Source organism: Chlamydotis macqueenii, chromosome 31 (genome assembly GCF_036417535.1).
Source record: "Chlamydotis macqueenii isolate bChlMac1 chromosome 31, bChlMac1.mat, whole genome shotgun sequence".
In the NCBI taxonomy this organism is placed as follows: Eukaryota; Metazoa; Chordata; class Aves; order Otidiformes; family Otididae; genus Chlamydotis; species Chlamydotis macqueenii.
In genome coordinates this window covers 222350-250227 of record NC_141586.1, presented here as the reverse complement: position 1 = coordinate 250227, position 27878 = coordinate 222350, and the positions used below count along the sequence as shown (strand labels likewise).

The 27878-nt window shown below is 62.7% G+C and overlaps 2 protein-coding genes across 2 annotated transcripts; both read right to left on the bottom strand.

Moving 5' to 3' along the window:
* Positions 1–550: 550 nt before the first annotated feature.
* Positions 551–3855, bottom strand: LOC147596937 (zinc finger protein neuro-d4-like). The gene is made up of 7 exons (XM_086769149.1): positions 3703–3855; positions 2104–2264; positions 1626–1718; positions 1404–1531; positions 1000–1089; positions 840–918; positions 551–738 (listed from the first exon to the last, which is right to left on the bottom strand). Exons 1-7 carry the CDS (start codon positions 3732–3734, stop codon positions 551–553), a joined length of 771 nt encoding a protein of 256 aa, XP_086625275.1. The 5' UTR covers positions 3735–3855.
* An 18899-nt stretch (positions 3856–22754) lies between these two features.
* On the bottom strand, positions 22755–26202 carry COQ8B (coenzyme Q8B). The gene is given in 13 exon segments (XM_086769166.1): positions 22755–22981; positions 22983–23123; positions 23205–23291; positions 23378–23443; positions 23559–23666; positions 23759–23900; positions 23979–24072; positions 24165–24246; positions 24335–24475; positions 24573–24658; positions 25434–25511; positions 25817–25883; positions 25995–26202. Coding segments are annotated over 13 exon segments (1419 nt in total). The 5' UTR covers positions 26100–26202; the 3' UTR covers positions 22755–22759.
* Between the last annotated feature and the right edge of the window lie 1676 nt (positions 26203–27878).

Below are 27878 nucleotides of genomic sequence, written 5' to 3'. Positions count from 1 at the left end.
TAAAAAGGAAAAAAGGGGGGGAGAAAGGATTAAGCTCCCCCACCCCTTGTGCCCCTCCCCCCGGCACAGGGGTCTGGGGGGGAACCACCCCCCCCCCACCCCCCCCTCCGCCGCACCCAGGGCTCTTTGTATGTGGTGCTGCAGGGCCCACGGTTGTCATGGCAACCGGCTGGGGATGGGGGGGTGCCGAGCATTCCCCCCAACTCCGCTATCAGCACCCATGGGACCTCCTCATGGGGCAGGGTGTCCCGTTCCCCCCCCTCCCAGCATCCCTGGGACCCCCAAATGGGGCTGAGTCTCCCCCAAAATGGGGTCAAGACCCACCCCCCCAACCCCCAGCATCCCTGCATCTCCCAAATGGGGCTGAGACACACCCCCCCCGCCCCCCAGGAAGGGACAGAGATTTCCCCCCCCCAAGCACCCCTGGGACCCCCAAATGTGGCCAAGAACCCCCCCCCTCCCCCAAACTGGGGCAGGACGCCCCCCCCCCAGCACCCCCAAATGGGCCCCAAAATGGAGCAGCCCCCCCCCCAGCACTCCGGGCCCCCCCTCAAAGGGGACAGCCCCTCCCCCAGGGTGGATTTTTGGGGACCCCCCTCCCGCTCGGCTCACGCTTGTGGTGGTTGCGGCGGGGGGGCGCCAGGCGCTCCCCCTGCTCCTCGCCCTCCTCCTCGGCCAGGTGCGTGTGCGTGTAGTGGTAGCTCAGCCCCGGGCGGTTCTTGTAGCGCTTCCCGCAGACTTTTTGGGGTGAGAATGGCGCATTTCGGGGGCTGCTCAAGTGTTCCTCCCCCCCCCCGAGATTCGCGTTCCCCCTCCCCCCAAAAACGCGTCCCACTCACTGTCGCACACGTAGGGCTTGTCCCGCTCCTCCAGCGCCGCGGGGTCCTGGCGCTTCCGCACGGCCCCGAGCCCGTAGGCCTGCGTGGGGGCGGGGACACGGACACGAGTGGGTGGGGGGACTCACGGCCGTGGGGGGGGGCGCCACCCCGCGGGTCTCACCTTGCCCTTGGCTTTGTTTTTGCGGCGGGGGGGGTCGTCTTCCAGCTCATCCCCGTCCGGGTCGTGGGGGAAATCACTGGGGGGCTGCTTCTGCAGGAGATGGGGGTCGGGGGGGGGGCCCCCCCCAAAATTCCATGGGGGTCAGGGAGAGCTGGGGGACGGGGACGGGGGCGGGTAGGGGAATGGACAGACAGATGGAGGGATGGACGGAGGGATGGACAGAGGGACGGATGGACGGACAGAGGGATGGACAGACGGATGGAAAGAGGGATGGAGGGATGGACGGAGGGACGGACAGACGGACGGAGGGACAGAGGGATGGACAGAGGGACGGACAGACGGAGGGATGGACAGAGGGATGGACAGGCGGAGGGGTGGATGGAAGGACAGAGGGACGGACGCACCGGTCCCTCCGCTGCTGCCTCCTCCTCCTTCAGCTCGGCCTTCTTCTCAAGGGGCTCGGCGCAGAGCAGGGCCTCCAGCACCGGCCCCTCGGGGAGCCCCCCCTCCTTCTTCAGGGGGGCCTCGCAGTCTGGGGGGGTGGGGAGGGGTCGAGGGTGGGGGAGGGGCTCGTGGCCCCCCTCCCCCCGTGTGTGTGTCCCCCCACCCCGCCCCCCCATGCTCACAGGGCCGCAGCCGCGGGTCCTCCAGGATGCTCAGCCGCCGCTTCTTGCGCCAGCACCGCGCCGGGTAGGTGTAGATCTGCCCCGGGGCCAGGCCTGCAGCCGCCAGACCTTGGCCTTGACCTTTTGACCCTCACCCTGACCCCCCCCCCCACCGCGGACGCCCCCCCCACCCCAGATCCACTCCCCTCCTACCGCTGCCAGCCCCTAACCCTGACCCCAGCCACTGACCCCCCCTGAGCCAGATCCTGACCTTGACCCTGACCCCAACCCTGACCTTAACCCCCTGCCCCCCCCCACGCCCAACCCAGACCCCCTGACCTTGACCCCAGCCCCAGCACTGGGATATCCCGGGTACCCAGGGGCACGGGGGGTTGGGGGGGGGGGTGGCGTGCGGTGGGGGTTGGTGGCCACGGGTGCAGGGGGCCGTGGCAGGGTTCAAGGGAACGGGGCGGGGGCCAGTGTTGGGGGGGGCCCTCACCGGGCCCGCGGTGGGTCCTCTCCATCCAGATGTAGCAGTTGTTCTGGGCCACTCCGGTCTGGGAGTCCAGGAAGGGCAGGCGGGTGCTGCGCTCGGCGCAGAGGCGCGCGTTGTAGCTGCGGCAGTGCTCCAGCGCCTCGCGGTAAAACTCCTCACCGGGGCTGCGGGGCGCGGCTCAGGGGGGCTGCACCCCAAACCCCCCCCCCAGCACTCTCATACCCCAAAAACCGACCCCCCCGCACCCCAACCCCCCCAGCACCCTCTGTACCCCAAGAACGCACCCCACACACCCCAAAAACCCACCCTAGAACACCTCCTGCACCCCAAAAACCCACCCCACACACCCCAAAAACCCACCCCAGCACCCCAAAAAACCACCCCACACACCCCAAAAACCCACCCCAGCACCCCAAAAAACCACCCCACACCCCCCAAAAACCCACCTCAGCATCCCTGCACCCCAAAAAACTACCCCACACACCCCAAAAACCCACCCCAGGACCCCCCACACCCCAAAAACCCACCCCACACACCCCAAAAATCCACCCTAGAACACCTCCTGCATCCCAAAAATGCACCCCAGATCCCCCCAGCCCAAACATTCAACCCAGAACCCTCTGTACCTCAAAAACCCACCCCAGAAGCCACCTGCACCCCAAAAATCCACTCCACACACCCCAAAAATCCAACCCAGAATCCCCTGCACCCAAAAACCCACCCCAACCCCCTCCTCACACCCAAAAACCCACCCCAAAGCCCCCACATTATGGGCCCACACCCCAAAAATCCACCCCCAGTACCCCCCACATTCCAAAAATTCACCCACCCCCAAAAAATCCTTGCCAGGACACCTCCTGCACCCCCAAAATCCACCCCACCTCACGGCCATGCACATCCACCCCAAAAAATTCCCCCCCCAAATCCACGCAAAAACCCCTTCACCCTCAAAATCCACCTCAGAACACCCCCCACCCCAAAAATCCACCCCACACCCCAAAACTTCACTCCAACCCGCCCCAAAATCTCACCCCACACCCCCCCACCCCGAAAATTCCCCAACCCCCCCCCCCAAAATAACCGACCGTACCCCCCCATCACCCCCTCTGCCCCCCCCCCCCCCAGCGTCCCATCCCCCGTGGGAGGGCAGGAGGCTTCGGTCGCTGGGACCCTCCCCCCCCAAAATCCCCCGGAGGCGGGGAGAGGTGGGGGGGCTCGCCGGGTCCCAGACGCCCGGGTCCCTCTCCCCGGTACCGGGGGCCGCGACCCTGCCGCTACCGGAGCCCCCAACCCCCGCCGGTCCCGGCCGCTCCATCCCCGCCAGGTCCCTGCCCACCGGTACCGGGTGTGGGATGGGGACGGGGGGGTGGGGTCCTTTCCTGTGGGTCCCTGCCCACCGGTACCGGAGCCCCCCCCCTCGCCGGTACCGGCTGCTCCATCCCCGCCGGGTCCCCTCCCTCCGGTACCGGAGCTTCCCCCATCCCCCGCGGGTCCCTCCCGGTGGGTCCCTGCCCGCCGTTCCGGGCGGGGGTCCCGGTGCGGGGAGGCTGCCCGGTGCGGGGGTGCCCGTGCAGGGGTGCCGGTGCGGGGGTCCCCACTCACCATTTGAGGGGTTTGTGCAGCGCCGTGGCCATTTTGCGCCGCCGGGGCCGCTCCGCCGCTCGGGCACGGGGAGGGGGCGGCGGGGCTCAACCCCGGTTCTCCCCCCACCCCCCCAAAAAAAGTCCCCCCCCCCCGCTCCGGTTCCCTCCCGGGACCCCCCACCCAGCGGGGAGGGTCCCGGTACCCCCTCCCCCCCCCTCCCCTCCCAGTCCCGGATTCCTACCGGTTACCGGGCGGGGGGGGGGGGGCACTGGGGGCGGGGCTACGCCTCCCGGCTTGCCACGCCCCTGCCCCCATTGGGCCAGGCGCTGTCAATCACCCGGTGGGGGGCGAGGCTGTGCTGGCTGCACCCCTCCCCCTGTACCCACTCGGGACAGGGAGGGGGGCGGGGAAACCCCGGGAACCCTGAGCGCCCACCCCGGCCCGTGGCGCCCCCCCCAACCCCCCTGGGCCTCGCAGCGCCATGGGCCGTGGCTGTGGCCATGGCCTTTCCCCTCCTCCCCCCCCCACCATTGGGGCCTCGACCGGCGCCTCGCGCTCCGCCGGGGGGGAGGGAGGGGCGGGGGCAAGGGGGGGGACCACCCCACCCCACAGATCAGATCGCCCCCCCCAGCCCCACAGATCCCACCCCCAAAGCCCCACAGAAGCCCTCCGACCCGCCTAAACAGCCCCAGTCCCCCTACAGATCCCCCCCCAGACCGCCACAGCCCCCTCCTGACCCCCACAGACCCCTGACCCCCCTTTCCCCCCGTCGTAGCGGCCCCTTTAAGAAGCAACCGGGTTCCTCCCGGTTGCCATGGCAACGGCCCGGGGCTCCGGTTCCTTCAGCGAGAAACGGGAGCAACCGGTATCCGTGAGGTTTGGAGGGGGGGGGGGGGGGAACGGGGGAAACAGGAAAAAAAAATCTTCACACGAGGGCCTTGCACGAGGGCCTTGCACGAGGGCCTTGCACGAGGCTCTGCACCCCTTGCACGAGGGCCTTGCACTGTCGGCACCAGGACTCCTGCACACCTCGCACGACGGCTTGTAGAGACCCCCGCCCCCCCCCCAACCCGCACCTCGCACGAGGGCCTCGCACAGCCTCGCACGAGGGCCCACGTGCCCGCACACGGCTCCACACGCCTCGCACGGGGCCTCGCACAGCCTCGCACGAGGGCCCACGTGCCCGCACACGGCTCCACACGCCTCGCACGGGGCCTCGCACAGCCTCGCACGAGGGCCCACGTGCCCGCACACGGCTCCACACGCCTCGCACGGGGCCTCGCACAGCCTCGCACGAGGGCCCACGTGCCCGCACACAGCTCCACACGCCTCGCACGGGGCCTCGCCACAGGGGCGGCCCCTCCGCCCCGACGGAAATCGCGCTGTTACGTGAAATCCCCCAAATCCCCTCGTTTCCAGCACAAATTAAAAAAGAAAAAAGAAAACCACAACAAAATTTCGGGGGAGCTCCCCCATCGGGGGGGAGGGGGCGGGGTCCCGACCCCCCCCCAGGGCTCTGGGGAGGGGGTGGGGTTAAAGGCAGCTGGGAACTCCCCGTGCCCCAAAATGGGGGAAGGCAGCAGGGAGCCCCGGATTAGGACAGGCGGGGTACTGCAGCCCCAGCCCCAAAAAGGCGGGGTGGGTGCCACTCCCTCACAGCTCGATCTTGAAGGTTTTTTTGGGGGTCCCTGGCGAAGGGGTTGGGGGCCAGGGTGGCATTTGGCCCCCCGAAGCCGCCCATCACCCCTCGAGAGGTTCTGGGAGGGGCGGGGGTGGCGACCCCCCCCCCCGCTGCTGGGCCATGGAAGCCGTGCGACCGTGGCGGGGGGGGGGGGGGGGAGGGGTGACGAGGGGGGAACGGGGGGGCTCCGTCATCGGATGAGAAGAAACCCCCAATATGGAGGGGGGGCTGAGGGGGATGAGGGGGGGATGTGGGACCCCCCCCTCAGAGAAATAAGGACACCCCCCCCGCCGAGGGGCTGCCAGGGGGTTAGACCTCACCTGTGGGGAGAAAAAAAAAACTTAAAAAAGGGGTTCAGGCAATTTCAGGTGTTGCATCATCAACCCTAAGGTGGGCCCAATCCCAATCCTGGAGCATCCGTATCCCTGTGCCGGAGCATTCACAGTCATGATCCTGGAGCATCCATACTGCTGATCCCTGTGCTGGAGCATCCACATTCCTAAACCCTGATCATCCACATCCCTGATCCCTGTGCCAGAGCATCCACATTCCTTATCCCAGGGCATCCAACAGCCCCAATCCCTGTGCCGGAGCATCCACATCCCTGATCCTGGAGCATCCACATTGCTGATCCCTGTGCTGGAGCATCCACATTCCTCATCCTGGAGCATCTACAGCCCTAATCCCAGAGCATCCACATTCCTGATACCGGAACATCCACATCCCTGATCCCAGAGCATCCACATTCCTAAACCCTGATCATCCACATCCCTGATCCCTGAGCCCGAGCATCCACATTCCTTATCCCAGGGCATCCACAGCCCCAATCCCTGTGCCGGAACATCCACATCCCTGATCCTGGACAATCCACATCTCTGATCCTTGTGCCAGAGCATCCAGATCCCTGATCCCGGAGCATCGACATCCCTCATCCCAGAGCATCTACAGCCCTGATCCCTGTGCTGGACCATCCACATTCCTGATCCCAGAGCATCCGCATCCCTCATCCCGGATCATCCACAGCCACGATCCCTGTGCCCCAGTATGCACATTCATGATCCCAGAGCATTCACATTCCTGATCCTTATTCCCAGAGAATCCACATCCCTGATCCTGGAGCATCCACAGCCATGATCCCTGTGTTGGAGCATCCAAATTCTCATCCCAGAGCATCTACAGCCGTGATCTCTGTGCCGGAGCATCCACATTCCTGATACTGGAGTATCCACATCCCTCATCCCGGAGTATCCCCAGCCCCGATCCTTATGCCGGAGCACCCACTTTCCCGCTCCCGGAGCCTCCAGATCCTTGATCCCTGTGCCCCAGCATCCACATCCCTGATCCCGGAGCATCCACACCCCTGATCCCGGAGCATCAACAGCCCTGATCTCTGTGCTGGAGCATCCACATTCCTGATCCCGGAATATCCACATCCCAGATCGCAGAGCATCCACATCCCCGATCCCTGTTGTGGAGCATCCACACTCCTGATCCCGGAGCATCCACAGCCCTGATCCCTGTGCTGGAGCATCAACATCCCTGATACAGGATCATCCACAGCACTGATTCCAGAGCATCCACACCTCTGATCCCTGTGCCGAAGCATCCACATTCCTGATACTGGAGTATGCGCAGCCCTGATTTTGGAGAATCCACAGCCCTGATCCCTGTGGCGGAGCATCCACATTCCTGATCCCAGAGCATCCACATCCTTTATCCCTGTGCTGGAACATCCACATTCCAGAACCCTGAGCATTCACATCCCGGATCCCTGGGCCAGAGCATCCACATTCCAGATCCCAGGGCATCCACATCCCTGATCCTGGAGCACCAACAGGCCCATTTCTGTGCCGGTGCAGCAACATTCCTGAAACAAAGCATCCACATTCCTGATCCGGGAACATCCAGATCGTAGAGCATCCACATAACCGATCCCTGTTGTGGAGCATCAACATCCCTGATCCTGGAGCATCCACAGCCCAGATCCCTGTTCCGGAGCATCCACATTCCCGATCTCAGAGCATCCACATCCCTAAAACCTGTGCCGGAGCATCCACACTCCTGATCCCTGATCCCGGAGCATCCACAGCCCTGTTCCCTGTGCCGGACAATCCACTTTGCTGATCCCAGAGCATCCACATCCCTCATCCCAAAACATCCACAGCCACAATTCCTGTGCCCCAGCACCCACATCCCTGATCCTGGAGCATCAACAATCCCAATCCCTGTCCTGGAACAGCCACATTCCTGTGCCTCAGCATCCACATCCCTGATCCCGGAGCATCCACATTCCTGGTCCTGGAGTATCCCCAGCCCTGATCCCTGTGCCTAAGAGGCAACAGCCCTGATCCCGGAGCATCCACATCCCTGATCCCGGTGCTGGAGCATGCACATTACTGATCCCAGAGCATCCTCATTCCGAGACCCCGAGCTTCCACATCTTGGATCCCTGTGCCACAGCATCCACATTCCTGATCCCAGAGCATCCACATCCCTGAGCAGTGTGCCTGAGCATTCAAATCCCTGATCCTGGAGCATTAATAGCCCCAGTCTCTGTGCCAGAGAAGCCACATTCCTGAACTGGAGCAATCACATCCCAGATCGCAGAGCATCCACATCCCCGATCCCTGTGCCGGTGCATCAACATTGCCAATCCCGGAGCATCCACATCCCCCATCCCTGTGCCAGAGTATCCACATTCCTGTTCCCTGTGCTGGAGCATCCACATCCCTCATCCCACAGCATCTATAGCCCTGATCCCTGTGATGGAGCATCCACATTCCTGATCCTGGAGCAGCCACATCCCTCATCCTGGAGTATCCACTGCCCCGATCCATATGAACGAGCATCAACATCCCTGATCCCGGAGCATCCACATCCCTGATACCGGAGCATCCACTTCCTTGATCTCTGTGCCAGAGGATCCACATCCCTGATCCCAGAGCATCCACATCCTTGATCCTTGTGCCGGAGCCTCCACATCCCTGATCCCGGAGCATAAACATCACTGATCCCAGAGCATCCACATCCCTGATCCCTTTGCCGGAGCATCCACTTTCCTGGTCCCAGTGCACCCACAGGCCCGATCCCTGTGCCGGAGCATCCACATTCCCGATCCTGGAGCATCCACACCCCTAAACCCTGTGCCGGAGCATCCACACTCCTGATCCCTGATCCCAGAATATAAACATACCTGATCCTGGAGCATCCATATCCCTGATCCTGGAGCATCCACAGCCCTGATCCCTGTGCCGGAGAATCCACTTTGCTGATCCCAGAGCATCCACATCCCTCATACCAGAGCATCCACATCCCTGATCCCTTTGGCGGAGCATCGATATCCCTGATTCCTGAGCCCGAGCATCCACATCCCTCATCCCAGAGCATCTACAGCCCTGATCCCTGTGCCGGAGCATGTACATTCCTCATCCCGGAACATCCACAGGCACGATTCCTGTGCCGAAGCATCCACATTCATGATCCCGGAGGATCCACATTCCTGATCCCTGTGCCGGAGCTGCCACATCCCTGATCCTGGAGCATCCACATTCCTCAATCCCAAGCATCCATATCCCTGATCCCTGTGCCAGAGTATGCACATAGCTGATCCCAGGGCATCCACAGATCCAATCCCTTTGCCGGAGCATCCACATTCCTGGTCCCAGCACATCCACAAGCCTGATCCCTGTGCCAGAGCATCCAAAACCCCGATCCCTGAGCATCCACTTCCCTGACCCCTGTGCCGGAGCATCCACATTCCTGAACCCCGAGCATCCACATCCCGGATTCCTGTGCCAAAGCATCCACATCCCTGACACCGGAACATCCACAGCCCCGATCCCTGTGCCGGAGTATCCACATTCCTGATCCCAGGGCATCCACAGACCCAATCCCTGTGCTGGAACATCCACATCCCTGATCCTGCAGCATCCACATCTCACGTCCTTGTGCCGGAGCATCCACATCCCTGATCCTGGAGCATCAACAGCCCCAATCTCTGTGCCGGAGCAACGACATTCCTGAACCGGAGCATCCACATTCCTGATAACGGAACATCCACATCCCAGTCAGCAGAGCATCCACATCCCCAATCCCTGTTGCGGAGCATCCGCATCACCGATCCCGGAGCATCCACAGCCCTGATCCCTGTGGCAGAGCATCCACACTCCTGATCCCTGTGCTGGAGCAACAACATCCCTGATCCTGGAGCATCCACATCCCTGATGCCCGATAACGGAGCATCCACATCCGATATCTCTGAGCCTGACCATTCACATCCCTGATCCCAGAGCATCCACATCCCTCAACCTGGAGCATCCACAGCCACGATTCCTGTGCCCTAGCATCCACATTCATGATCCCGGAGGATCCAAATTCCTGATCCCTGTGCCAGAGAATCCACATCCCTGATCCCAGAGCATCCACATTCCTGATCCCAGGGCATCCACAGCCCAAATCCCTGTGCCAGAGCATACAAAACCCTGATCCCTGTGCTGGAGCATCCACAGCCCAGATCCCTGATCCAGGAGCATCAACACTCCCGGAGTTCTGGCACTTCTGTGCCAGAACAGCCACATTCCTGAGCCAGAGAATCCACATTCCTGATCCCAGAGTATCCACAGCCCTAATCCCAGAGCATCCGCATCCGTAATCCCAGAGCATCCACATCGCTGATCCCTGTGCTGGAGCATCCACATTCCTGATCCCGGAGCATCCAGAGCCCTGATCCCTGTGATGGAGCATCCACATTCCTGATCCCAGAGCATCCACAGCCCAATCCCTGTGCCGGAGAATCCACATCCCTGATCCTCGTGTAGGAGCATCCAGATCCCTGATCCCGGAGCATCCACATTCCTGATCCCGGAGCATCCACATCCCTCATCCCAGATCATCCACAGCCACGATCCCTGTGCCCCAGTATGCACATTCATGATCCCAGAGCATTCACATTCCTGACCCTTATTCCCGGAGAAACCACTTTGCTGATCCCGGAGCATCCACAGGCCTGATCGCTGTGTTGGAGCATCCACATCACTGATCCCTGAGCATCCATATCCCTGATCCCTGTGCTGAAGCATCCACATTAACAATCCCGGACCATCCACACCCCTGATCCTGGAGCATCCACACCTCTGATCCCTGTGCCGGAGCATCCACATTCCTGATCCCTGAGCATCCACATCCCTGATCCCTTTGACGGACCCTCCACATTCCTGGTCCCAGCGCATCCACAGGCCCGATCCCTGTGCCAGAGCATCCAAAACCCTGATCCCTGAGCATCCACAGCCCAGATCCCTGTGCCGGAGCATCCACATTCCCGATCCCGGAGCATCCACATCCCTAAACCCTGTACCGGAGCATCCACACTCCTGATCCCTGATCCCAGAACATCCACAGCCCTGATCCTGGAGCCTCCGCATCCCTGATCCCGAAGCATCCACAGCCCTGATCCCTGTGCCGGAGCATCCACATTCCTGATCCTGGAGGATCCACATTCCTGATCCCTGTGCCGGAGCATCCACAGCCGTGATCCCGGAGCATCCACATCCCTCATCCCGGAGCATCCACAGCCCCGATCCTGCTGATGCGGAAGTCATGGGCACTGCTGACGACCAATATGATCAAGCAAATGCCAATTTATTGTTGATACATCCCGGTTAATATAGCCCTTCTAATTCCGTATCACGCGCAAGCTCTCTACTAATTGGCTAACTATATCATGCACGCGCTCCTAGCTAAAGTATGATTCGTTAAGTCTCTGTGTTCACGCGCACGGCTCTCTCCACCTGCACCCTGCTTCACGTTCAGCCCCCAGTCGCGTATGCCAGCTGTTTTCCTTCTTCTCAAGGTTGCTTCGTTTACTTTCTCACAGGAAGCTTCATTACTTTCTCACAGGCGGCCTCATTATTTTCTCACAGGTGGCTTCAGTACTTTCTTACAGGCGGCTTCATTACTTTCTCACAAGTGGCCTTATCGATGTCCTTGAGGCCTGCTACTCAAAAACACAACAATTCCATTCGGTCTGGATTGTTCACTAAGTGCCCCTGGTACTCCAGGTATCCAACACGATCCCTGTGCCGAGCATTCACATCCCTGATCCTGAAGCATCAACAATCCCAATCCCTGTCCCAGAACAGCCACATTCCTGAGCCAGAGCATCCACATTCCTGGTCCCGGAGTATCCACAGCCCTGATCCCTGTGCCTAAGAACAGACATCCCTGATCCCGGAGCCTCCACATCCGTAATCCCAGAGAATCCACATCGCTGATCCCTGTACCGGAGGATCCACATCCCTGATCCCAGAGCATCCACAGCCCTGATCCCTGTGCTGGAGCATCAACATTCCTGATGCTGGAGTATGCACAGCCCTGATACCTGTGCCGGAGCATCCACATTCCCGATCCCAGAGCATCCACCTCCCTGATCCCTGTACCCCAGCATACACATCTATGATCCCGGAGCATCCATATCCCTGACCCCTGATCCTTGAGCATCCACAACCCTAATCCCGGAGCATCCACAGTCCCGATCCTTGTGCCGGAGCATCCACATCCCTGATCCTGGAGCATCAACAATCCCAATCCCTGTCTCAGAACAGCCACATTCCTGAGCCAGAGCATTCACGATCCTGGTCCCGGAGTATCCACAGCCCTGATCGCTGTGCCTAAGAACAGACATCCCTGATCCCGGAGCCTCCACATCCGTAATCCCAGAGAATCCACATTGCTGATCCCTGTACCGGAGGATCCACATCCCTGATCCCAGAGCATCCACAGTCCTGATCCCTGTGCTGGAGCATCAACATTCCTGATGCTGGAGTATGCACAGCCCTGATACCTGTGCCGGAGCATCCACATTCCCGATCTCAGAGCATCCACCTCCCTGATCCCTGTACCCCAGCATACACATCTATGATCCCGGAGCATCCATATCCCTGACCCCTGATCCTTGAGCATCCACAACCCTAATCCCGGAGCATCCACAGTCCCGATCCTTGTGCCGGAGCATCCACATCCCTGATCCTGGAGCATCAACAATCCCAATCCCTGTCTCAGAACAGCCACATTCCTGAGCCAGAGCATTCACGATCCTGGTCCCGGAGTATCCACAGCCCTGATCGCTGTGCCTAAGAACCCACATCCCCGTGCCGGAGAATCCACATCATTAATCCCAGAGCATCCACATCGCTGATCCCTGTGCCGGAGCATGCACATCCCTGATCCCAGAGCGTCCACAGCCCTGATCCCTGTGCTGGACCATAAACATTCCTGATGCTGGAGTATGCACAGCCCTGATACCTGTGACAGAGCATCCACATCCCTGATCCTGGAGCATCCACACTCTGGAACCCCGAGCATCCACAGCCCTGATACCTGTGCCGGAGCATCCACATTCCTGATCCCGGAGCATCCACAGTCCCGATCCTTGTGCCTGAGCATCCAAATCCCTGATCCTGGAGCATCAACAGCCCTGATCTCTGTGCCGGAGCAACGACATTCCTGAACTGGAGCATTGACACTCCTGATCCCGGAACATCCACATCCCAGATCGCAGAGCATCCACATCCGCGATCCCTGTTGTGGAGCATCCACACTCCTGATCCTGGAGCATCCACAGCCCTGATCCCTGTGCCGGAGCATCCACAGCCCTGATCATTGTGCCGGAGCACCTAAAATCCCTGATCCCGGTGCATCAACGCCCTCGATCTCTGTGTTGGAGCACACACATTCATGAAGCGGAGCATCCACATTCCTTATCCTCGAACATCCACATCCCAGATCGCAGAGCACCCACATCCCCAATCCCTGTGCCGGAGCATCCACAATCCTCATCCCTGTGCTGGAGCATCAACATCCCTGATCCTGGATCATCTACATCCCTGATTCCAGAGCATCCACAGCCCTGATCCCTGTACCGGAGAACCCACATCCCTGATCCCTGATCCCAGAGCATCCACAGCCCTGATCCCAGAGCATCCACAGCCCTGATCCCTGTGCTGGACCATAAACATTCCTGATGTTGGAGTATGCACAGCCCTGATACCTGTGACAGAGCATCCACATCCCTGATCCCTGATCCTTGAGCATCCACATTCCTGATCCTGGAACATCCACATCCCTGATCCCTGTGCTGGGCATCCACATTCCCAATCCTCGAACATCCACATCCCCGATCCCTGTTGCGGAGTATCCACATCCCTGATACCGGAGCATCCACAGCCCTGATCCCAGTGCCGGTGCATCCACATCCGGATCTCTCAGCCGGGGCATCCACATCCCTCATCCCAGAGCATCTACAGCCCTGATCCATGTGACGGAGCATAAACATTCCTGATCCCAGGGCATTCACATCCCTCATCCCGCAGCATCCACAGCCACTAATCCTGTGCCCCAGCATCCACATTCATGATCCCAGAGCATTCACATTCCTGATCCTTATTCCTGGAGAATACCCTTTGCTGATCCTGGACCATCCACAGGCCCGATCCCTGTGCTGGAGCATCAACATTCCTGATGCTGGAGTATGCACAGCCCTGATCCCTGTTGCGGAGCATCCACCTCCCCAATCCCTGTACCCCAGCATCCACATCCCTCATCCCAGAGCATCTACAGCCCTGATTCCTGTGCCCAGAGCATCCGCATTCATGACCCCAGAACATCCACATCCCTCATCCCGGAGCATCCACAGCCACGATTCCTGTGCCCTAGCATCCACATTCATGATCCCGGAGGATCCACATTCCTGATCCCTGTGCCAGAGCATCCATATCCCTGATCCCACAGCATCCACATTCCTGACCCCCGAGCATCCACATCCCGGATCCCTGTGCCACAGCATCCACATTCCCGATCCCAGGGCATCCACATCCCTGATAATTGTACCTGAGCATCCAAATCGCTGATCCTGGAGCAACAACCACACCGATCTCTGTGCCGGAGCAGCCGCATTCCTGAACCAGAGAATCCACATTCCTAATCCCGGAACATCCACATCCCAGATTGCAGAGCATCCACATCCCGGATCTCTGAGCTGGAGAATCGACATCCCTCATCCCAGAGCATCTACAGCCCTGATCGCTCTGATGGAGCATCCACATTCCGGATCCCGGAGCATCGACATCCCTCATGCTGGAGTATCCACAGCCCCGATCCATATGAACGAGCATCCACATTCATGATCACGGAGCATCCACAGGCCCGATCCCTGTGCTGGAGCATCCACAGCCCTGATCTTTGTGCTGGAACATCCACATTCCTGATGCCAGAGCATCCACATTCCTGAAGCCCAAGCATCCACATCCCGGATCCCTGTGCCAGAGCATCCACAATGCTCATCCTTGTGCTGGAGCATCAACTTCCCTAATCCTGGAGCATCCACATCCCTGATTCCAGAGCATCCACAGCCCTGATCCCTGATCCCGGAGCATCCACATTCCTGATCCCGGAGCATCCACATCCCAGATCGCAGAATATCCATACCCCTGATCCTGGAGCATCAACAGCCCTGATCCCTGTGCCGGAGCATCCACATTCCTGATGCTGGAGTATGCACAGCCCTGGTGCTGGAGAATCCACTGCCCCGATCTTTTTGCTGGAGCATCCGCATTCCTGATCACTGTGCCGGAACATCCACGTCCCTGATCCTCGTGCCGGAGCATCCAGATCCCTAATCCCGGAGCATCCACATCCCTGATCCTGGAGCATGCACATCCCTGATCCCTGTGCCAGACCATCCACATTCCTGATCCCAGAGCATATACATCCCTCATCCTGGATCACAGCCACGATCCCTCTGCCCCAGCATCCACATTCATGATCCCAGAGCATTCAAATTCCTGATCCTTATTCCCGGAGAATCCACATCCCGATCCCGGAGCATCCACATCCCAGATCCCTGTGCTGGAGCATCCACATTCCCGATCCCGGAGCATCCATATCCCTAAACCCGGTGCCGGAGCATCCACACTCCTGATCCCTGATCCCGGAAAATCCACATCCCAGATCACGGAGGATCCACATCCCTGATCCCTTTGCCGGAGCATCCACATTCGTGTTCCCAGCACACGCACATGCCCGATCCCTGTGCCGGAGTATCCACATCCCTGATCCCAGAGTATCCACAGCCCAGATCCCTGTGCCGAAGCATCCAGATTCCCGACCTCGGAGCATCCGCATCACTAAACCCCGTGCCGGAGCATCTACAGCACTGATCCCTGTGATCCCGGAGCATCCACATCCCTCACCCCGGAGTATCCACATCTTTCATCCCGGAGTATCCACAGGCCTGATCCATATGCCCGAGCATCCACATTCCTGATCCCAGGGCATCCACAGCCCCAATCCCTGTGCCGGAACATCCACATCCCTGATCCTGGAGCATCAACAATCCCAATCCCTGTCCCAGAACAGCCACATTCCTGAGCCAGAGCATCCACATTCCTGATCCCTGAGTATCCACAGCCCTGATCCCTGTACCGGAGAATGCACATCCCCGACCCCTGATCCCGGAGCATCCACTGGCCCGATCCCTGTGTTGGAGCATCCACTTCACTGAACCCCGAGCATCCACATCCCAGATCCCTGTGCCGGAGTATCCACATCCCTGATCCTGGAGCATCCACATCCATGATCCCTGTGCCTGAACATCCACATTCCCGATCCCGGAGCATCCACATCCATGATCCCTGTGCCGGAGCATCCACATTCCGGATCCCAGAGCATCCACATTCCTGAACCCCAAGCATCCACATCCCGGATCCCTGTGCCACAGCATTCACATTCCTGATCCCAGGGCATCCACATCCCTCATCATTGTGCCAGAGCATCCAAATCGCTGATCCTGGAGCATCCACATCTGTAATCCCTGAGATTCCACATCACTGATCCCTGTGCCGGAGGACCCACTTCCCTGATCCCGGAGCATCCACAGCCCTGATACCTGTGGTGGAGCATCCACATTCCTGATGCTGGAGTATGCACAGCCCTGTTGCGGAGCATCCGCATTCATGACCCCAGAACATCCACATCCCTCATCCCGGAGCATCCACAGGCCCGATCTCTGTGCCGAACATCCACATTCATGATCCCAGAGGATCCACATTCCTGATCCCTGTGCCAGAGCATCCATATCCCTGATCCCACAGCATCCACATTCCTGACCCCCGAGCATCCACATCCCGGATCCCTGTGCCACAGCATCCACATTCCCGATCCCAGGGCATCCACATCCCTGATCATTGTGCCTGAGCATCCAAATCGCTGATCCTGGAGCATCAACCACCCCGATCTCTGTGCCGAAGCAGCCACATTCCTGAACCAGAGAATCCACATTCCTAATCCCGGAACATCCACATCCCAGATTGCAGAGCATCCACATCCTGGATCTCTAAGTCGGAGAATCGACATCCCTCATCCCAGAGCATCTACAGCCCTGATCGCTCTGATGGAGCATCCACATTCCAGAACCCCAAGCATCCACATCATAGAGACATAGAATCATAGAATCATAGAACGGTTTGGGTTGGAAGGGACCTTCAAAGGTCATCTAGTCCAACCCCCTGCAAGGAGCAGGGACATCCCTGACTAGACCAGGTTGCTCAGAGCCTCATCCAGCCTGGCCTTGAACGTTTCCAGGGATGGGGCCTCCACCACCTTTCTGGGAAACCTGTTCCAGTGTTCTATAACTCGCATCGTAAAAAATTTTTTCCTAATTTCTAATCTAAATCTACCCCCCACTATTTTAAAACCATTACCTCTCGTCCTATCGCAACAGGCCCTACTAAACAGCCTCTCCCCATCTTTCTTGTAGGCCCCCTTGAGGTACTGGAAGACCGCTATCAGGTCTCTGCGGAGCCTCCTCTTCTCCAGGCTGAACAGCCCCAGCTCTCTCAGCCTGTCCTCATAAGAGAGGTGCTCCAGCCCTTTTATCATCTTCGTGGCCTCCTCTGGACCTTCTCCAACTGGTCTATGTCCTTCTTGTGTTGGGGGCTCCAGAGCTGGACGCAGCGCTGCAGGTGGGGTCTCACCAGGGCAGAGTAGAGGGGGAGAATCACCTCCCTCGACCTGCTGGCCACGCTTCTCCTGATGCAGCCCAGGATGCGGTTGGTCTTCTGGGCACAAGGGCGCATTGCCTGCTCATCTTGAGCTTCTCAGCCACCAGCACTCCCAAGTCCTTCTCCTCAGGGCTGCTCTCGATCCAATCCCCGCCCAGCCTGGATTTGTGCCTGGGATTGCCACGGCCCAGGAGCAGGACCTTGCACTTGGCCTGGTTGAACTTCATGAGGTTGGCACGGGCCCACCTCTCCAGCCTGTCCAGGTCCCTCTGGATGGCATCCCTCCCTTCCAGCGTGTCGACGGCACCACACAGCTTGGTGTCATCGGCGAACTTGCTGAGGGTGCACTCCGTCCCACTGTCCATGTCGCCAACAAAGATGTTGAACAGGGCCGGGCCCAGCACGGACCCCTGAGGGACGCCACTCGTGACCGGTCTCCACATGGACATCGAGCCGTTGGCCACCACTCTCTGAGTGCGGCCATCCAGCCAACTCCTTATCCACCGAGTGCTCCGTCCATCAAACCCATGTCTCTCCAGTTTAGAGAGAAGGACGCCGTGCGGGACAGTGTCAGAAGCTTTGCACAAGTCCAGGTAGATGATGTCAGTTGCTCGTCCCTTGTCCACCGATGCCGTCACCCCGTCATAGAAGGCCACCAAACTGGTCAGGCACGCTCTGCCCTTGGTGAAGCCATGTTGGCTGTCACCAACCACCTCCTTGCTCTCCATGTGCCTGAGCGTGGTTTCCAGGAGAATCTGCTCCATGACCTTGCCAGGCACAGAGCTGAGGCTGACCGGCCTGGAGTTGCCCGGGTCCTCCTTGTTCCCCTTTTTAAAAATTGGGGTTATGTTCCCTCTCTTCCAGTCATCGGGGACCTCACCACACCGCCACAGCTTCTCAAATATGATGGCCAGTGGCTTGGCAACTTCATCCGCCAGTTCCCTCAGGACCCATGGATGGATCTCATCAGGTCCCATGGACTTGTGCACCTTTAAGTTCCTCAGATGATCCCCAACCTGCTCTTCCAGTACAGTGGGCGGTTCTTCATCCTTGCAGTCCTTGCTTGCATCCCCAATCCCTGTGCCAGAGCATCCACATTCCTTATCCCTGTGCTGGAGCATCCACATCCCTGATTCCAGAGCATCCACAGCCCTGATCCCTGTGCCGGAGCATTCACATCCCTGATACCGGAACATTCATAGCCACGATCCCTGTGCCAGAGCATCCACATCCCTGAACCCAGAGCATCCAGATTCCCGATCCCGGAGCATCCACATCCCTAAAACCTGTGCCGGACCATCCACATTCCTGATCCTGGACCATCCACATCCCTGATCCTGGACCATCCACATCCCTCATCCTGGAGTATCCACAGCCCCGATCCAGATGCCCGATCATCCACATTCATGATCACGGAGCATCCACAGGCCAGATCCCTGTGCTTGAGCATCCACATCCCTGACCCCGGAACATCGAGATCCCTGATCCCTTTGCCGGAGCATCCACATCCCCGATCCCTCTGCCGGAGAATCCACTTGGCTGATCCGGGAGCTTCCACATGCCTCATCCCAGAGCATCCACAGCCCACATCCCTGTTCCGGAGCATCCACACTCCTGATCCCCGATCCCAGAACATCCACATCCCTGACCCCAGACCATCCATATCCCTGATCCCTGAGCATCCACAGCCCCGATCCCTGTTCCGGAGCATCCACATTCGGGATCCCGGAGCATCCACATCCCTAAACCCTGTGCCAGAGCATCCACACTCCTGATCCCTGATCCTGGACCATCCACATCCGTGATCCTGGAGCATCCACATCCCCGATCTCAGAGCATCCACAGCCCTGATCCCTGTGCAGGAGAATCCACTTTGCTGATCCCATACCATCCCCATCCCTCATCCCGGAGCATCTACATCCCAGATTCTTAATCCCGGAGCATCCACAGCCCCAATCCCTGTGGCGGAGCATCCACATCACTGATCCCTGAGCCGGAGCATCCACACTCCTGATCACTGATCCCGGAATATCCACATCCCTGATCCTAGAGTATCCACATCCCTGATCCCGGATCATCCACAGCCCCAATCCCTGTGCCGTAGCATCAACATCCTTGATTCCAGAGGATCTGCAGCCCTGATCCCTCCGATGGAGCATCCACATTCCTGATCCCGGAGCATCCACATCCCTCATTGCGGAGCATCCACAGCCCCGATCCCTGTGCCGAGCATCCACATCCCTAATCCTGGAGCATCCACATCCCTCATCATTGTGCCAGAGCATCCAAATCCCTGATCCTGGAGCATCAACAGCCCCGATCTCTGTGCCGGAGCAGCCGCATTCCTGAACCGGAGCATCCACATTCCTGATCCCGGAACATCCATATCCCAGATCGCAGAGCATCCACATCCGCGATCCCTGTGCCAGAGCATCCACATCCCTGATCCCAGAACATCCACAGCCCTGATCCTTGTGCCGGAGCATCAACATTCCCAATTCCGGAGCACCCACATCCCCGATCCCTGTGCCAGAATATCCACATTCCTGATTCCTGTGCTGGAGCATCTACATTCCCGATCCCGGAGCATCCACATCCCCTATTCCTGTTCCTAGTGTCCACATCCCTGATCTTGGAGCATCCAAATCTCTGATCCCTGTGCCGGAACATCCACATCCCCGATCCCTGTCCCAGAGCATCCAGATCCCTGATCCCAGAACATCCACAGCCCTGATTCCAGAGCATCCACATTCCTGATCCCTGATCCCGGTGCATCCACAGCCCTGATCCCTGTGCCGGAGCATCCACATCCCTTATCCTGGAGTATCCCGCACTGTCCATCCCAGCATATCCGATGTCCCCATCCCTGAGCAACCCCAAGCTTCCCATATCCTCACCTTGTATCATCCCATATTCCCAATCATGGAACCTCCAGCATCCCAAATTCTGGATCCTCCCATATCCCTAGTCCTGGAGTATCCCGCACCCCTGACAACAGGGCATCCCATATCTCTGGCTGTGAGCATCCCGTATCCCCAGCCTCAGAGCCTCCCATATCCCCAACCTTCAACATCCCACATCCCTGAGCTCAGAGCATCCTGTATCCCTGACCCCGGAATCTCCCGTATCCCCATTGTGGACCACGCTGTAGCTCCCATTCCTGAGCATCCCCTATCCCTGACTTCGGACTCTCCTATATTCCCAATCCCAGAGCTTCCCATATCCCCAATCCCAGAATCTCCCATATCCCCATTCCCGAGCATCCTGTATCCTCAATCCCAGACCCTCTTGTACCCCCGGTTCTGTCAGCTCCTGTTTCTTCAATGTGGAAATCTCCCGTATTCCTGACTCTGGAATCTTCCGTAATCCCAATCCCAGAACCTCCTGTACCCCAATCCTGGAATCTCCCGTATCCTGACCCTGCAGTCTCCTGTATCCCAACCCTGGAATCTTCCATATCCCCGACTCCAGAATTTCCCAACCCCACAACCTTGTGTATCCCAATCCTGGAATCTCCCGTATCCCCAGCTCTGGAATTTCCCGTAACCCCAGTCCCGGAACCTGCTGTAGCCCCAATCCTGCTGTATCCCTAACCCCAGCACCCGAGGAGCCCTCGAGGGCCAGGGAGCAGCAATAGATCCAGCGGCACAAGGTGCTTGTGGAAATTCCGGCCAGGAGCGCAGAAGGAGAATTTCTCCAGGACCTGGTCCACCAGGAGATCCCGGGGTGGGGGAGGGGCGGGGGCCACGTGGGGGAGGGGCTCCACCCAGGACACCACGTCTGTTGAGGGGGTGGGGGGCACCCCTGCGCCTTGGCTGTGTCGCCCACCACACCGAGCCCGGCTGCCGATGCTCTGTGCGAGGTGAGGGGTCGGGGTGGGTGAGGACCCCCCACCCAAATCCCGGGGTGGGGGAGGGGAAGCGCTCACTGCCCTCGGCCTCCGCGCGGCCCAAGTACCGCAGGGGTGGGGGGGGCACCACGCAGAGACCCCCCGCCCCTGAAAATGTCTCTGTGCCACCCAGGCCAGAGCACCCACACCACTGATTCCGGAGCACCCGCACCCATGATCCCAGAGCGCCCACACCCCTGATCCCGGAGCGCCCACACCCCTGATCCCGGAGCATCCGCACCCCTGATCCCGGAGCGCCCACACCCCTGATCCCGGAGCATCCGCACCCCTGATCCCGGAGCTCCCACACCCCTGATCCCGGAGCATCCGCACCCCTGATCCCGGAGCGCCCACACCCATGATCCCGGAGCACCCACACCCATGATCCCGGAGCACCCACACCCCTGATCCCGGACCATCCACACCCCTGATCCCGGAGCATCCGCACCCCTGATCCCGGAGCGCCCGCACCCCTGATCCCGGAGCGCCCACACCCCTGATCCCGGAGCGCCCACACCCCTGATCCTGGAGCGCCCACACCCCTGATCCCGGAGCGCCCACACACCTGATCCCGGAGCGCCCATACCCCTGATCCCAGAGCACCCACACCCATGATCCCGGAGCATCCACACCCGTGATCCTGGAGCATCCACACCCCTGATCCCGGAGCGCCCACACCCGTGATCCCGGAGCATCCTGCACCACTGACTCTGGAGCATGCACATCCCTGATCTCAAAGCATCCCGTATGCCAGATCCCTCACCCCCGACTATCCCAGACCCTGTATCCCGTACGCCCGAGCATCCTGGATCCCTGACCCCAGACTATCCCACATCCCGCCCCCTGTACCCCAGAGCATCCCTGACCCCGGACAATTCCAGATCCCGTACCCTGAAGCATCCCAGACCCTGTATTGCGGAGCATCCCGGATTCCTAACCCCGGACTATCCCAGCTTCTGTATCCTACACCCTGGATCACCCGGATTCCTGACCCCGGACTACCCCAGATCCAAAATCCCATACCCTGGAGCATCCCGGATCATCCCGCCTTCCCACCCTGCAGGAAAAAGCCCTGGGCCCCCCCCAGTGCCCCCCTTCCCTCCCGTGTCCCCCGTCCCCATCCCAGGGGTCCCGTGGGGGGGGTCCCTGTCCCGGGGGTCCCGGGGGGGGTGTCCCAGACTGAATTGGGACACTGCTCCCCCCAGCGACCAGATGATATTTACCCAAAAAAGTCTCCCTGCGAAATAGGAGGGGGGCTGGTGGGGATGACTTGGGACACTGAGGGGGGGCGGGGACTGCAGCCCTGTAGACATTGGGGACATTTGGGGGGGGGGGGGCACTGGAGCGGGGGGACAGGGGGGCTGGGGGGGACCAGGCACCCCAGCAGGGGGAACATGGGGCCCCACGTGGGTCCCCCATTCCCCAAATTCCCAGCACCCATTTTGGGACGATTCACGCTTTATTGGGGGGGGGGGGGTGTCCAGGGGGCATCCTGCAGTTCAAGGGGGGTTCACTGGTGTCGGGGGGTGTCCCATCGGTTTCAGGGGGGGCCCAGTACTGGGCGTAACGCTCCTCGAAGAGCTCGCGGCAGGGCACGCGCCCCCCGAGGCGGGCGCAGGCCAGGAAGGCCCCCGCCATTTTGCGGTGCAGGGCGTAGCTCTGCTGCGGGGGGGGGGGCCAGGCGGTGCCGCAGCAGGGCGGGGAGCAGCGCCTGCACCCGCCGCGCCGTGCCCTGCGCCCCAAAATCGAAGGGCTGCCCCCCCGAAAAGGCTTCGCCCAGGATCATCACAGCGTCCACATGCGCCGCCTCCAACGCCTGCAACAGAGCGGGGTCAGGTGCTGGGAGAGGGACCCCCAAAGAGAGAGGGGAGGGCCTGTGCCCCGAGACCCCCCCCACCTTGGTCTCGAAGCCCGTCAGAAATTTGAGGTCTCGGGATTTGCGCAGCACCTTGGCCCGGTCGCCATCAGCCGCGGCGCGGATCACCTGCGGGGAGCAAGGCTGGGGGGCACGGCGCGGCGCAGATTTGGGGATGGGGGGGCAGGGTACAAGCCCCCCCGGTCCCCCCGTACCTCGATATAATGATCCGTAAACTGTTTGTCGAAAGAGCGGCTCGCCCCAAAATCCAACAGAGTCACCTGAAGAGCCCAGGGGAAGAACGCAGGTGCTCAGGACTCTGAGCGAGGGAAAGGGGGGCTTCTTTTTGGGCTGTGGGGGGGTCTGCGCTGCGTGGGCCTCCCCGGGGGGGCTCACCCCATCCCGTGCGGCGTCGTAGAGGAAATTGGCCCAGTTGGGGTCAGTCTGCATGAAGCGGAACTCGAACAGCTCCCGCAGGCACAGGCGCAGCAGGTTGGTGCAGATCTGGGGGTCCCGAGCAGATGGGGGGGTGCAGGGCGGTCAGGGGACGTGGGAGGGCACAGGAGTGCGCCCCCCCCCGAACCCCGGGGCCTCGCCTGGTCCCGCAGCTCCTGGGGGAGGTCCTGGCAGCGGTCAAGGGGGACGCCGCGCCCCAGCTCCATGGAGAGCACGCGCGAGGCCGTCAGGTCGTCCACCACACGCGGCACGGCGAAAAAGGGATCGTCCCGCAGCAGATGCCTGCGGGGGGAGGGGGTGGTGGGAGGAGGGGCGTGAGGAGCACCCCAAAACCCCCGCCCCCAAAACTCCCTGAGGTACCTAAAGGTGCGGGCGCAGGCGGCCTCGCGGCAGTAATCGCACTCCCACTCCAGTTCCGTCCGCAAAACCTGCAGCGCTTTCTCGGCAAACAGACCTGGGGAACAACATGGGACCCGTGGGGGCCCCCCCAGGGAATTTGGGGGCGTCCTGCTCCCCCCCCGCCAAGGCATTCGGGGTGCAGCTCACCCTCCGGCAGCGCCACGCTCATTTTGAGCAGGGAAAGCAGATTATCCATGTCGCTGCGGATGCTCTGGGCGATTCCGGGATACTACGCAGAAACACGAGAACACGAGAATGGGGGGGGGCACCCCCAAAACCACCCCCGGCCCCTCAAAAGCGCCGCCCCCTGGGCTCACCTGGATTTTGACGGCCACCTGGGTGCCGTCGTGCAGCACCCCAAGGTGCACCTGCCCAATGGACGCGGCGGCGAAAGGCGTCTCCTCGAAATCCGCCATCCGCTCCCGCCAGCCGGGGCCCAGCTCCTCCGCCAGCACTCGCTGCGGGATTTGGGGGCGAGGGCGTCAGCTGGCGCCCCCCAGACCCCCCCCAAATCTGCCGAGGAGCCCCACGGACCCCTCCCCTCGCGCCACTCACGGTGCTCTGCCAGCGCGGCATGAAGTCGGCGCTCTGCCGGACGCGCTCGAAGACGCGCTGCAGCTGTGGGCTCAGAACGGTGGTGTCTGCTCGGGGGGGGGCAGCGTCAGGGAACTGGGACCCCCACCCTGGCTCCAGCCCCCTAGGACCCCCAAACCCCTCCCCAGAGCCATGGGACCCTGAGACCTCCAAATCCCACCCAAGCCCCTCGGGACCCCCAGATCCCCCCTCCACCCCAGGCCCCCGGGACCCCCGGATCCCCCCTCCACCCCAGGCCCCCGGGACCCCCGGATCCCCCCTCCACCCGAGCCCCCCGGGACCACTGGATCCCCCCTCCACCCCAGCCCCCCGGGACCCCCGGATCCCCCCTCCACCCCAGGCCCCCGGGACCCCCGGATCCCCCCTCCACCCCAGCCCCCCGGGACCCCCGGATCCCCCCTCCACCCCAGGCCCCCGGGACCCCCGGATCCCCCCTCCACCCCAGCCCCCCGGGACCCCCGGATTCCCCCTCCACCCCAGGCCCCCGGGACCCCCAGATCCCCCCTCCACCCCAGCCCAGAGGCCCCCCCAAGGCTGCTCTGCCCCTCAGGAGGGGGCCAGAAGGGTCCTGGGTGCCTCGGGAGGGTCCGAGGGGTCCCGGCTGCCCCCACCTTGGATGCTGAGCATCTGGCCCAATTTGAGCGCGGCCCCCCGCACGCGGCACAGCGTGGCCACCAGCCGCTCTGCGTTGGCTTCTAAGAGGAGGGGGCCGGGGCCGGCGGCTGCGGGGGAGGGGTGGGGTCACAACCCCAACGAGCGCCCCCCCAAACTGAGGAGATGGGATCAGGAGCCCCCCCCCCGCCGCCAGAGCCCCCTACTCACCCCCGGGCACGGCCTCGCCGCTCAGCCTGGCCCGCGCCGCCTGCGCCAAGGCCCCCACGCCGAGCCCCACAGCCAGGCCTGGGGGGGGGAAGGCCAAAAACCACCCCCTCCTCAGGCCCTGACCCCTCCCCCTCGCCCCCCCCGCTCCCCGGGCCGAGCGGTGGCCCCCCACCCCCACCGCCAGACCCCCTCCAAAATCCCCGAGCCCCCCTAGGAGACACCCCCTCCCCGAGCTGCCGCGCCCTCCCCCAGGGCCCAGCTGTGCCCCCCCCACCCCTCCTCCACCGCCAGACCCCCCCAAAATCCCCGAGGGCCCCCCACGAGACCTCCCCCCCCGCCCCCCGGTGGACCGAGCTCCCGGGACCCCCCGCCCCCCCCGGCACCTCCAAAACTCGCTAGCCGCCCGAGCCGGGACACGGGCACGCGCCGCTCGCGGGCCCTCTCGCTGAGCTGCAGGGGGACCACGCAAATTTAGGGGGGGGGGCTCCGGTTCCAGCGGGGGGGAAGAAGTGCCCGGTTGCGGGGAATCTCTCCCCGAGCCCCCTTCTCCCGGCCGTTCACCTTCTGCCGGGGGGGCTCCGCGCGGCCCCGCGCCCCCCGCGCCTCCTCGGCCGTGAGCGCCCGCAGGGCCCCGCCGCCGTGAAGGCCCCGCGAAGCCGCCGCCATGGCCGCCGAGAGACCAGGCGGCAGCGAGCGCCGACGCCGCCGTCACCTCCGCTTCCGCCGCCGCTAGCCAATGAGGGAGAGGCGCGGCCCACGCCGGGAGCGCGCGTGCGCAGAAGGCACTCCCGGCCCACGCCACCGCGCATGCGCCTTGAGAACCCCACGTATTGCCCCGGACCCCCCCCCCCAAAAAACCCGCGGGGGGGGGACACGGCCCCCCAGTCCCCCTCACCCTCCCCACCCCGGGGAGGACACGGCCCCCCCAGACCCCCCCCAGACCCCCCCCAGCCCCGGGGAGGACACGGCCCCCCCAGACCCCCCTCAGACCCCCCCCAGCCCCAGGGAGGACACGGCTCCCCCAGACCCCCCCAGGACACCCCAGCCCCGGGGAGGACACGGCCCCCCCAGACCCCCCCAGGACACCCCAGCCCCGGGGAGGACACGGCCCCCCCAGACCCCCCCCAGCCCCAGGGAGGACACGGCCCCCCCAGACCCCCCCAGGACACCCCAGCCCCGGGGAGGACACGGCCCCCCCAGACCCCCCCCAGCCCCAGGGAGGACACGGCCCCCCCAGACCCCCCCAGGACACCCCAGCCCCGGGGAGGACACGGACCCCCAGACCCCCCCCAGACCCCCCCCAGCCCCAGGGAGGACACGGCTCCCCCAGACCCCCCCAGGACACCCCAGCCCCGGGGAGGACACGGCCCCCCCAGACCCCCCCCAGCCCCGGGGAGGACACGGCCCCCCCAGACCCCCCCAGGACACCCCAGCCCCGGGGAGGACACGGCCCCCCCAGACCCCCCCCAGACCCCCCCCAGCCCCGGGGAGGACACGGCCCCCCCAGACCCCCCCAGGACACCCCAGCCCCGGGGAGGACACGGCCCCCCCAGACCCCCCCTAGCCCCAGGGAGGACACGGCCCCCCCAGACCCCCCTCAGACCCCCCCCAGCCCCGGGGAGGACACGGCCCCCCCAGACCCCCCCAGGACACCCCAGCCCCGGGGAGGACACGGCCCCCCCAGACCCCCCCCAGCCCCAGGGAGGACACGGCCCCCCCAGACCCCCCCAGACCCCCCCCAGCCCCGGGGAGGACACGGCCCCCCCAGACCCCCCCCAGACCCCCCCCAGCCCCGGGGAGGACACGGCTCCCCCAGACCCCCCCAGGACACCCCAGCCCCGGGGAGGACACGGCCCCCCCAGACCCCCCCAGGACACCCCAGCCCCAGGGAGGACACGGCCCCCCCAGACCCCCCCCAGCCCCAGGGAGGACACGGCCCCCCCAGACCCCCCCAGGACACCCCAGCCCCGGGGAGGACACGGCCCCCCCAGACCCCCCCCAGCCCCGGGGAGGACACGGACCCCCAGACCCCCCCCAGACCCCCCCCAGCCCCAGGGAGGACACGGCTCCCCCAGACCCCCCCAGGACACCCCAGCCCCGGGGAGGACACGGCCCCCCCAGACCCCCCCCAGCCCCGGGGAGGACACGGCCCCCCCAGACCCCCCCAGGACACCCCAGCCCCGGGGAGGACACGGCCCCCCCAGACCCCCCCCAGCCCCGGGGAGGACACGGCCCCCCCAGACCCCCCCAGGACACCCCAGCCCCGGGGAGGACACGGCCCCCCCAGACCCCCCCCAGCCCCAGGGAGGACACGGCCCCCCCAGACCCCCCTCAGACCCCCCCCAGCCCCAGGGAGGACACGGCCCCCCCAGACCCCCCCAGGACACCCCAGCCCCGGGGAGGACACGGCCCCCCCAGACCCCCCCCAGCCCCAGGGAGGACACG

What these genes read in the sequence shown, in the direction of transcription:
- LOC147596937 (XM_086769149.1), bottom strand. Translation starts at nt 3,734, where the DNA reads ATGGCCACGGCGCTGCACAAACCCCTCAAATG. An exon ending in CTGCACAAACCCCTCAAATG is followed by an intron (nt 2,265 to 3,702) that starts GTGAGTGGGGAC and finishes CGCGCCCCGCAG; the next exon opens with CCCCGGTGAGGAGTTTTACC. An exon ending in AAAACAAAGCCAAGGGCAAG is followed by an intron (nt 919 to 999) that starts GTGAGACCCGCG and finishes GCCCCCACGCAG; the next exon opens with GCCTACGGGCTCGGGGCCGT.